The sequence below is a fragment of the Tenrec ecaudatus genome, chromosome 8, assembly GCF_050624435.1.
Source record: "Tenrec ecaudatus isolate mTenEca1 chromosome 8, mTenEca1.hap1, whole genome shotgun sequence".
Classification (NCBI taxonomy): Eukaryota; Metazoa; Chordata; class Mammalia; order Afrosoricida; family Tenrecidae; genus Tenrec; species Tenrec ecaudatus.
In genome coordinates this window covers 100,621,282-100,632,656 of record NC_134537.1, presented here as the reverse complement: position 1 = coordinate 100,632,656, position 11,375 = coordinate 100,621,282, and the positions used below count along the sequence as shown (strand labels likewise).

Below are 11,375 nucleotides of genomic sequence, written 5' to 3'. Positions count from 1 at the left end.
ATGGTTCAAACCCACCAGCTGCTCTGCTGACGACGGATGAAGCCGTCTGCTCCCGCGCAGATCCACCACCTTGGAAAACCCAGAGAGCTGTTCCACTTGTCTCTTTCTGAGTCCCTGTACGTCGTCGGAGGCCACTCGGTGGCAGGGGGTTAGTGGGGCTGTGAAGTGGATTGGCCCAGAGCTCTTAGCTGGCTGGCTCCACCCAGTGGTGGCTGGTAAACACGGCGCCTGCATTCTCATTGATGGGATGGATTTCCCACACCATCTGAGGTTCAATCTTACTTACCTGAGATCAATACATTACATTAGCAGCGCTAAGGGACCAGTGATCCCCAGCCTATGGCAATGAGACAAAGCGGAGAGACAGTATTGATTAATGCGGTACTGATCCCAGACCCTCAGCTTTTAACCCTCAGGAAACCAGCCGTTCAGTGCTTTGACAGTACAATGTCTTCATTAGATAGACTGGATTCCTTTCTCCAGAGACCCAAGCTCATCATCTGAGTAAAATGGCCATTTCATTTTCTCTCAGGTCAATCTCACTGTCTTTTATTTGACAGCCAGTTGGGCCTCTGGGGAAGTTCGTGGGTGATCTGAATAGTAACAGCAAGGACATCGCTGCTACAATAACAGCCTCATATTTCCCCAGCACCTCTCCCCAAGGAATATAAAGCCCTTTAGAGATTCGCCACCCACCCCCACAACACTGCTTCAAGGTAAAGGCCAAGGCAGAAATCATCCCGGCAGTTTCACAAGGAAAGACACTACTATAAAGGTCTCAAAGCAAATGGTTTTAACAACGAAAAGAAATGCATTTCCTGCTCTGTTCACCAAATATGCTTTCTTTAAACAAATGCAAATCGTTAATATGTTGACAGCGGCATATTTACAGAGAAAACAGACTTTTTACAACAGCCTAAGTATTGCAGCTGCCGAAGATCGCCTAGCTTGGAAAGGAAACTTAGAGCAGCACCCCCACCTTCCCTCCAGCCACGCACGCGCGTGGGGCTGTCTTCTTCATTCAGCAGCAACCCAGCAAGAGTTACCAGAAGTAAGCGAGAAGTCTAGAGGCCAAGGAGCAGGACGTTGAGCAATAACAGGACGGGGAGCCAGCATCCACCGAGTGAGCACAATGACAACCAGCAGGTGGCAGGAGTAAATTTCCAAGTAGTCAAAAACCCCAAAAATTCAGAGAATTATTTTTTTCCCCTTTCCAGAGGGACCAGGGGTGGGGTTTGTACAGGAAGAACTATAGGAAACCCAACTCCGTGAGAGTCCCCCCAAATGCCTCTGGTCACATGGATCTGGGAAGAAGGGTCCGATGGAGGTTAGGAAAAAGCCAGGGCCCCGACATGGAAAAGAAATGTAGGGGGACCGAAGTGGTTTTCTCTTCTTTGTCCAAACCCTTTCCTGCACATCGAAAACCACTCCCACCGGAGGGGGCAGGGACATATCTGGGCTTGAGTTTCTGCAGAGCCTTGTGGAATAATCCTTAGCTTCTCTTTTAATCAGGCGGGCTCTACCCCTTGTCTTCCAAAGGTGGGCCCCGCTCCCTGGGACACCCCCGCCCCCTCAGTCCAACAGTTTCCTCGGAGGAAGCAGTCTGTTGTTGAGGGTTGCTGCAGCCCCGGCCCTCGGCCCGCACTGGAGGCAGGCTCCTGCCTGTGGTGCAGACGGCTCAGTTCCCGGCCATTGCAAGAGGGGTGGAGAGGTGCGAAGTCTGTCCTAGAGGTCTCCGTGCAGGACCTACCTCTGAGGAAGGTCCAGGCTAGCAGGAAAAACTGATGGGAGGAGCAGAGCCCAAACCACCGCCCCCGCACTGCCCCGTCTGTGCCTGGGGTTCCAGTCGGCATTCTCTCCCTTTCTTAGACAGCCCATATAAAAATCAAGCAGCAGCAATTTTTATTGAGAGACCTAAACTGAAAATAGGTTTAGAACATAATTTAAAAAAATAAAACAGCAAAAGTAGCAAAAAATATATGACCTTTTAAAAAACATTTTCCTTTTTTTTTTTTCCTTTTTATCTTTGTTTTTAATATATAGCAACTGATGCCTCCCAGCCACCAGGAGCATCTTACCCAATGGGTAAATCTCTGGTAACAACCCTTTTTAAAAAGACATGTAAATATATACTCAGATTTATACACTTTGTGTTTTCTTCATAGCTATGTACAAAGCCCCCAGGATGGGGCTGGGCCCCAGGGCCACAACACTGCGTCCAGCCTTGGCCTCACCAGCCTCTGGTACCAGGTATTTGGTCAGCAAAGCAAATTAGTATCAGAATTAATAAGCCACTGGCACCATCTCTCTGGAGCAGAGGTCACCTTCTGTTGAGGCCCAAAGCATGGACACTCCACCCCACTCCCCACTGCTGCAGCCCTGAGGACAAGGCACCTGCCACCAGAGCGCCAGGGGCTCGCGGGGTAAGGTAATGTCGACAAAACCAACACAAAACCCAGTAAGCTCCCTTGGTGCACCTGCCCAGCTCCCGCTCCCCACCCCTTCCAGGCAGTGCTCGGTGGCAGGGAGGGGTCTTGGTCCAACACATAGAAGGGAATGAAGTGGCTGCCAGCCAGCAAGTACCTGCCTCCCTGCTCCTCTCTCTCACAAGCAGGTTGCGAGGAAGAGGAAGAAAGGTGAGCTCAGTGGGGTGAAGGCAGGCCACACAGGAAGGCCTCAAGTAGGCGGCTGGCTCAAGCCAGCAGGGAAAGTGGAAAAGGAAAGGCAGTGAGTGCCGCAGGGTGTGGGGCGGGTGCGGGGCACGGTGGGCGATGGAGTCTGGGGAGGAGCACAGGTGGAGCGGTGGTCAGCGTCGTTTGAGTCCGCCATTGGCAAGCTGGGCTGGATGTCGGGGCAGACAGGGCTCCTCGGGCAGTGGCTCATGAGAGAAGACGGAGTCCTCCCCTGAGGAGCAGGTGGAGCTTCGGGTGTCGGGAAAGCTGGGAGAGTATTGGTCCAGGGGCATTGACAGGTCCAGGTACTCCTGCACCAGGAGAGAGAGATAGGGACGATGGGCCACGCATTCTCCCTGCAATAGTACTGACTCAGAGCTACCTAAGGAAGACCAGGAAAATGGGAATTCCGCAGCAAGGGTAAAAAGACAGCAGATTCGATGGTGGTATTTAGGTCTGGTGGCAGGGTGGAAGGTGAGGGAGGGGGAGGGGAAGACAGTCTCACCTGATTGGAAGTCAAGGCCACGATTCGATCCAGGTCTTCCACCAGCTGCTTAAAGGTAGGTCTCTGAGAGGGTACTGCGTGCCAGCAGTCACGCATCATCATGTACCTGTGGCAGGTGGGTAAGCAAGGTGAGGCCGAAAAAAAGCAGACTACAAAAACAATTGTAGAAGAGGGTTCATGGGACAAAGGACTCAAAAGAGCCACACCAATGATCCTTGACCCTTCCCCACTCCACTCATCAGTCACAGGCTGGCTCCCCAGGTGCCTAGTCTGAGATGGCAGCGATCCCCCATGCTCACAGCTCATTGGTGCAGTTACTGGGCTTGTCCATGCGATGACCCTCTTTCAGCAGCTTGAACAGCTCCTCCACTGGCACGCCGGGATATGGTGAGCCGCCCAGCGTGAAGATTTCCCACAGGAGCACCCCAAAAGACCACCTGTGGAGGAACACAGAGCCACTGGGTTGCCGGGCACAGAAGTAGGCCAGCCGGTCCCATACTCCTGAGCCCCCCCTGCGCCAACACGAGTCCTTAACAACAAGGGAGACATCAGGAGGCAGTGCTGGAAAACAGACGGACTTCTCAACAGCTGGGAACAGAGCGCATGGATTACACAACAAGGTCTTGTCTCCAGGGGGAAATGCAAGACTATTGTACTGGATTGCCCAGCCCTCCCAATCCCAAATCCCAGCCCCCCCTGAACGATTGTTTATTCAAACTCACACATCACTCTGGTGGGTATAGATCCGGTCAAACAAGGCCTCGGGCGCCATCCACTTCACCGGCAGCCGGCCCTGCAAGCGGCACAGGGCAAGCATTAATGGCTTGGGCCAGAGAAGGCCGGGACAAGTTGGGGTGCCGGTGGTACCAGGTTTGGTGAGGGAACAGGGAGGTGTACCCTTTCGGTTCATCCTGACAAACAGTTCCTTAGGCAAACCACCTGCCCTGGGTGACAGCAGGGAAGTCTGAGTGGGAGGAAGCCTCATGGAGGCAAGCTCGGGCAGATGACAGCCCAGGGGTCTCGTCAGCACTTACGTTGGTCGTCTTCTTATAGTAGTCAATGTGGTGGATGTCTCTGGCTAGGCCAAAGTCAGCTATCTTCATCACATTGTCCTCCGTCACTAGGACGTTCCTGGCGGCCAGGTCTCGGTGTATGCACTGTAGAGCAAGGAAGGGAGAGATGGGAGAGAGGAAGGGGCGAGTGGGTGAGGGGCCATAAGGCTTGACACCTAAAAACCATGCAGTCACCCAATGGGTCAGAGTCACCCTCTAGTCCAGCACTCTTTGGCAGCCGGCAGGCCTACTCCCTTCCTGGGCCTTTCCCCTTCCACAGGGGACTCGGGATCCTGAACATCATCTACCTCAGCCTCTCCAAACCCCTCCCGGTAACTGGCTCCTGATTTTAGCAAACCCTCTTTATCCGCTTTCTTTCCTAGTTGCCCCCAACTCTTGCCCCCCACACCCACCCTTTTAAGGCCAACCTATTTAACACGATAAACTTATTTGAACAGATTGTTTGTGGTTAAGCATATACAAAGCAGAACACACGCCAACCCAACAGTTTCTACGTGTACGATGCAGCGACACTGATCAAATTATTTGGGCCGCTCAGCAATCACCCACAGCCTAAGGTCCCGAATTGATCCATTCAGCTGCCCTGTCAATCCGATCCGCAGAGAGCGAGCTTAGGCGAGCAGAAATGCTCAGGGCAGAATGCTTACAAATTTAGCTGAGGCTATTTTTGGTTTAAGATGTAAAGATCATCTCAGAGCAAGTTTCCAGGTGCCAACCCAATCTTAATGGCTTGGGCAATTGTGGGTTCTACAGGTGTTTGACATTCTGTTCTGCATGTCATCCCTTCTGGTTAGGATTCACAGTCAAAATACTGGAGTCCTGGAGAGCTCTGGTCCCACCCTAACTTCATCCAGGGAGCCATTACGCTCCGCACCTTCTTGGAGGCAAGATACTCCATGCCCCGGGCCACCTGGTAGGCACAGGACACCAGGTCCTTGGAGGAGAGCTGCTCCTCTGGGTTGCGGCTGGGGTTGTAACAGTACTCCAGCCCAGGAGGCCTCCGGGCCTGCAGATACTCCCGCAGGTTGCCCTTGGAGGCATATTCCACAATGACGTACAGGGGACCTGAGAAAGCACGGGAAGAAGAGACCATCAGGGCGGCGGGCAGGCAAGCAGGTACGCAGGCTTAGCTTCCTTCGCCTCAAGGAACCTACCATCCCTACCGCTCACCATTCCTCACCCCCTCTTTTCCTGATTCCTCTTTGGAAGATAAGGAGCATCCCGCCAGCCAAGAAAAATGCAGGGGGGAGGGGGGCGGAAATTCTCCCCAACCCAGTCTGGAAATTGGTCAAGCAAAAGTTAGGTGACCTAATCTGGGCATACCACACATTCCTGATTGTATCTACACACTAAATACCTACCTGCCTTCTCAGAGGACACCCCCAGGCACCGGCCTAGACCCCAAGACATACATTCCAACTCCTGCAGAAAGACCTTTCCTCCTTAGTCCCATTCCTTAAGGGTAGCTAAGAGATGCTCGTCACTGACCCCCCCTCCCCCAACCTGCTCAGCACTTCTCCACCATGCGAGCCGGCTTGGCCCTTACCGTCTTGCGTGCAGGCCCCCAGCAGGTTGATGATGTTCTTGTGCTTCCCGATCATCTTCATCATCTCCATTTCGGAGATCAGGTCTGACAAGTCTTTCTCGGTTGCATCCGCTTTACGCACACACCAGAGGAAAGGGGGAGACATTTACTTGGGAGGGGAAGAAGTCGGTAGGAAAGCCAAAGGAGAGCAGGGGAGGGCACACTCCCAAAGCGTCCCTTTCCTCTGGGACGTCTCCCTTCCCTCTAGTCTACTGGAGGGACTGCAGCAATTACGTGGCAGCCAGTGGGGGAGACTATGGCGAGAAAAAGCCGCTGGCAATGGGATCTAACATAAATGCCTGGCCACGACCCAAGTTGCCGAAGAGAGAAAAGTACGGCCGTCACCATCTCAGAATTCAGAATGCTGCTTCTATGCATGGCAGGAGCTGTCTTTTTGGCCTGAGGCCCACCACTTGCTTTGAAAGGAAAGGGGGGCTTTCTCGGGGACAGAAACATCACTTACACTTCAACATCTTCACAGCCACTTTGGTCACACGGTTGGGTTTGTCCTTGTCCAGTCCAATGGCCTCAGCCAACACCACCTGCCCGAAGCAGCCCTCTCCCAGGGGTTTGCCTAGAACCAGTCTTTTGGAGAAACAGTGGTGTTAAGTCGGGGCTGGCACAATTCAGTCCTTTAGAAGACATCTTATCGCCATAGTTCACCCCAGTGGAGAGCCGAAGTTGGAAAGAGACATCCGGTCCACCTTTTCTCCCTTTAGTATATTCAACGTCCACAGGTAAGAGTACCAATGGAGAGACTCGCTTATGACAGCACTGACTAGAGCATCACCTGTCACGAGGCAGCTCCCAGCGTGGGTCTTCAGGAAGCTCATATTCAGAGACCCCGGCCAGCATGGGGGTCCCGCTGGAGGAGAGACGCGACGGCCGGACCAGCAGAACCCCAGAGTTCATGGAAGCGCTGGAGTCAGCTGACACCTACAGGGAAGAGTGGGGTCACCCTTCCAGCAAGGAGAGGGCAGATGGTGGCGGAGTATCTTTGCAATTCCTAGGCAGGGCTTTCGACCAAGAGCTGCGGTCTGGTTCTGTGCACGTGTTCTTTCCCAGCACGGAGTACTGAGTAAAATAAGCTTAAAGGGTCACAGGACCTAAATTCTAGGTCTTACTTCTGGTGCCAACCAACTAGCCTTTCTGAGCCTCTTTTTACTCACCTTTAGAATGAACTGACTAAATGATCTCTGAATTTCTCTTCCAGCTTGGCATTTTATAACTTATCGTTCTAGTAACTCTCATTTTGTCCTAGGTTTTCTGGTTTGTTTGTTTTTTTTTTTGCAAAAACACGGCTCCAGACTATAGGTTCCTAACCCCAGAATTAGCAGTGTTCAGTGCGAACGTTCACGTCTTCTCCCTTCGGCATCACTTCCTTTCAATGAGGAGAAGCGGGGCACACGGGGACAAGAGGAGGTCTGGGGGACATGACTCAGGCCTGGTATCTGGGCCTTCTCCCACTCCGGGCGGCAGGCAAGTTAGGGCATGGTGAGACTGGAGAATGCAAGGGCAAGAACAGCTCACATCTGGCAGCTCTGGAATGGTCAGTGTGGGAAGACCAGTGACCTGGCCCAGAAGTACAGTGGGGAGCCGGGAAGCGAAAGGGCCCTGGAAAAATCCCTGGCCAAGGCACGGGAGAGTAGGTGGCGCAGAGCGTGCAAACCCCCCATCTACTTTCTGTTACCTGTCTGCGCAGAGGGATGCTCTTGGCCAGCTTGTGCACGGCCATCTGGCTGTGGAAGTCGCTCTTCTTGGTGCCGCTCTTCATCTTGTAGATGATGACGGACCCCACCATGCAGGAGATGAGGAAGGCCCCCGTGCAGTAGATGATGATCTCCAGGTACAAGGGTGACGTCATCACTGCCGGCCTCTCCTCCAGGGCTGAGTCGGTGTGAGCAGACGGTTAGCAGGCTGTGGGGACCTGAGCTATAGGGCCCTAGCTCCACGAGAGAACAAGAGCCATCTCCTTTCCCCTGGGAAGTTTTAGGTGGAATCCGAGTAGGGTTCTCACTCAGTTTGGGATTCTGGCACTGATAAGATCACACATTCCCTGATCTTTAAGACTTTCTTATTTGGATGTGAGCCCAGCAGGAGGGATGGGTTTGAAGGTTAAGTCCCAATGTCTGAATTCCTTGTTCAAGGACTGCTGGGCTACAGGGACCAGGTACTCCTGGGTGGGAGAACTGAGCTTTTACTTCTGCGAACTTCTCTGCTTCCTCATGGAAAAGATGTTTCTCCACATAGCCTCAGCAGTGTGGGCAGATGGGGGGGCGGGGGGGGGGCTTGTGAGTCTTTCATCTCTGATAGCCAAGGAGTTTCCCTCCCAGGGCGGGGATGGGGCCTTCTTATGCCCATGTGCCTCAGCACCTGGAGGGAGACCATCTCTCCTGACTTCCGCCTCCCATCACTCATCTGTCAGGTCGGATAGGTAATATTTTTACACCTATCCAAACCATAAGCAAAGCTATTTAATTTCCAAATAGGTTTGGACTGCTCTAAACTAGGGGTGGACAAGGAACAAACTTTACTTTTGGTAGTTCGTAAGGATTCAACTCAATGGTCCTGACTCCTATAATGTAAGAATTTAATGGGGTGCAAGACACAAGCCTTAATTCCAGAAACGTCAGAAGGCAATGTGCGTGTGGAGGGGTGAGGGAGCTGGCATGACCCTCACCTTCCATCTTCCATTTAGCATTCCCCTCCACGCCCACCAGAAGCCCACTCGGCTCCAGCTGCTTTCCCGTCAGCGTGCGGTGGCTAGGAGAGCTCACGGTTCCGCACAGAGCGCCACCAGCTTCTCCACGGAATGTTCCCGACCCCACCCGCGCAAATGCCCCTCTGCCCCCCACAGGCCTTCTCCCACTCCTCCCTTCCCAGACACCACCCCAGCTAGCCACGGGGGCTGCTACCCCTGGGAACCATCCCAGAGAGGCACGAAGCACAAAGCCCAGGTTGAGCCTGCCAGAGAACTTCCTGCAGCCTGACAAAGAGACAGCAGAGCTGATAACAAGGAGAAGTGTTTCTGTTTTTCTTTCCCCACTGTCGAGAAACGAAGACAACTGGTTGGGAGTACATGGGAGGCACGAATGGGACAAGACAGTGACAAAACCAGAATGCTTCTCCGCCTCAAGAAGGCGCATTATCAGGCCCTGGCAGGCAAGCAGGGCAGAGGGCGAGACGGGGAAGAGAAGAGATTGTAGGGAGAGCAGTAACCAGTCATGCAGGACACTCACAGAGGGAGCACCAACCATCCCACCACCCTGTGCAGGCCACAAGCTCCGTCCTTCCCTGGCCAACATAGACACTTGCCCTCTGAGCAGAGGAGGCATGTCAGCCATCACAGAGGCTACATGGGGGCCACAGTGAGCCCACTGCTGCTGCCCTGGGCCAGGTTGTTTACAGTGGGTGAAGCTCACTGTCCAGGAGGATGGAGCCTCGCCCTCGCTTACAATCAGAGGACAGCAGTATGGAGGGAAAGACGAGGACCACTCCTTTTATGGATTGTCTGTATTCTTTAAGAGAAGCAGGGCGGTCTTTTCTAAGATGCTAGGGCTGACAGAAAGCACCAGGCGGTTCACTCAGCCCCCCAGGACTAAGTGGATGAGTGAAAGCTGCCGGGGCCCAAGGACGGAAGGAGCCTGTGAGCAGAAGAGCCAACTGCAGGTTAAACCCAGACCCCGGGCATGCATTGCACAGGCCCAGGAGAGAGCCAGATGCGGGCATTCAGGTGAAAGGCCTCCACGTTTCTGCCCAAACTAGAGACGCTCCTGCCCTGGATGAGAGGTGGGACAAAGTGCCAGCGCAGGACAGGGCACACTACAGGCAGGGAGCTGCCTACGACCCCATGGGGCCCATTCCTTCACCTTTCCCGGCTCTGTGTCTCCCTGGGCCCTACAATGCATGCTCCCCCCGTGCCCATGGCGAGGGCAGGACATCGAGAGGAGAAGTACAGTGTATACCTTCCAGAACGGTCAACCATGCAGAGTGATGGGAGAGTCCGATAGAGTTACCCGCCAAGCACGTATACTCCCCCGCGTCCTCAAAGGAGACATTCCTTAAGTGAAGCACTTCCATCTCTTTGTCGGTGGTATTAACTCCGGCAGTCTAGAAGAGACAACGGAAGCAAAATGGACAAGCACAGGACATCAGACCTCTAAGACACCAGAGAGAGAGAGAGAAAGAGAGAGAGAGGACGAAAGAGAAGGGGAAGGAATCAGAGGAAGAAACGTTCCCCAGCGTTTCCTTTGCAAAAAACGAACCAACAAAAACCACCAGGCAGCGAGACCTGTTAGAGGAAGAGTGAGACCCTGCAGGAGGAACTCCGGCAGACCTGAGAAGATGACGGCTGGTTATAACCCTTCACCAGCCCCGGCAGCCCCTGGCCCATCCAAGCATGCGGGCAGTGGGCAGCATGGAGAAATGAGGCCCAGCAGGCAGGGGGCTGTTTGGTTTCAGGTAAAGAGGGTCAAAGGGCACACACAGAAGGGATGGGAGGGTGACATACACACACACACACACACTCTCTCTCTCTCTCTCTCTCTCTCTCTCTCTCCCTCTCTCTCTCTCTCTCTCTGTGTGTGTTCTTGTCCAGCACTCAAACCTGCAGTCTTAAGTATTCTTAATGTAGTAGTCAAACTGCAGCCATGGACACATGTGCACACACACACACACACACACACACACACACACACACACACACACACGCAGCTGAGGAACACACAGAAGGCACAGAGGGAGCCAGCAGAAACCAACACAGTATACCGAACCAAACCAGCCTCCCCGGCCAGGCATTTTTCCATGGCTCTGGGCTCTACAAGGTACAGGAGGCTCCAGGGAGAGCTCGGCGCTGGCCGCCCCCGCAGCCAGGGGCTACATGAACTCCCAGCACAGGGCCCCAGTCCATCTTCCCATTACCTTTTGCCACTGGTCTGGTGACCGTGAGCCACGCAGACTGGTTAGCTTCACCAATATAATTGGAAACCTTACACACATACTCCCCGCTCTGGGCCTCTGTCACATTGAACAGGGTCAGCACCTCCGCATCTGAGCTATTAATCCCCGAATGCTGGAACAAACCAACGACACACCAGTCAATCGGGCAAACACTTGCGACGTGGCCACACTGCTTCCATGTCGATTTCAGGCAGGCCCAAGAGGCCTCGGACTTTACAGTTAAGGCGGGGGAGACGGTCAGTGAGATTTAGCATCTTCTCAAATCTTTTTTTTAAGTAGGATGAAAAAAGCCCGTGCACTTCAAAAAGTCAAAACACCTGACTGAAAAATAACTTCAAACGTCAAAAATAACAAAGCACAACCCCACACCAGTGTTCTGTTGGTGTGTTGTACCCGCTGCTGGGTGGATGGGGGGCACTCGGGGAGGGGGTTCCGAATGAAGAGAGTGGCCGTGGCCCCAGGCCACAGCCCCATCTGCGACAGAGAGGTGTCAGCACTAGTAGGGAGGCCAAGGGACGGCCAGTGGACCTTGGGGACTGCCACACCAGGGAAGGATGAGGTCTAACTGGAACGAGGAGCTC

The 11,375-nt window shown here is 53.6% G+C and overlaps 1 protein-coding gene across 10 annotated transcripts in view; it reads right to left on the bottom strand.

The window, feature by feature from the left end:
- Positions 1–1,879: 1,879 nt before the first annotated feature.
- FGFR1 (fibroblast growth factor receptor 1) overlaps positions 1,880–11,375 on the bottom strand; it is a 56,642-nt gene continuing 47,146 nt past the window's right edge. For 7 of the 10 annotated variants that reach the window (XM_075556659.1, XM_075556660.1, XM_075556666.1 and 4 more), the window contains 11 exons: positions 9,801–9,945; positions 7,520–7,722; positions 6,626–6,771; positions 6,299–6,420; positions 5,797–5,907; positions 5,125–5,315; positions 4,212–4,334; positions 3,900–3,970; positions 3,477–3,614; positions 3,178–3,283; positions 1,880–2,983 (listed from right to left, as the gene is read on the bottom strand). In XM_075556659.1, the coding sequence (XP_075412774.1) occupies positions 2,807–2,983; positions 3,178–3,283; positions 3,477–3,614; positions 3,900–3,970; positions 4,212–4,334; positions 5,125–5,315; positions 5,797–5,907; positions 6,299–6,420; positions 6,626–6,771; positions 7,520–7,722; positions 9,801–9,945 (1,533 nt within the window). In that variant the 3' untranslated portion in view covers positions 1,880–2,806. The remainder of the gene's footprint in view (positions 2,984–3,177; positions 3,284–3,476; positions 3,615–3,899; positions 3,971–4,211; positions 4,335–5,124; positions 5,316–5,796; positions 5,908–6,298; positions 6,421–6,625; positions 6,772–7,519; positions 7,723–9,800; positions 9,946–11,375) is intronic. The other 3 variants (XM_075556661.1, XM_075556662.1, XM_075556668.1) reach the window with 1 other exon arrangement.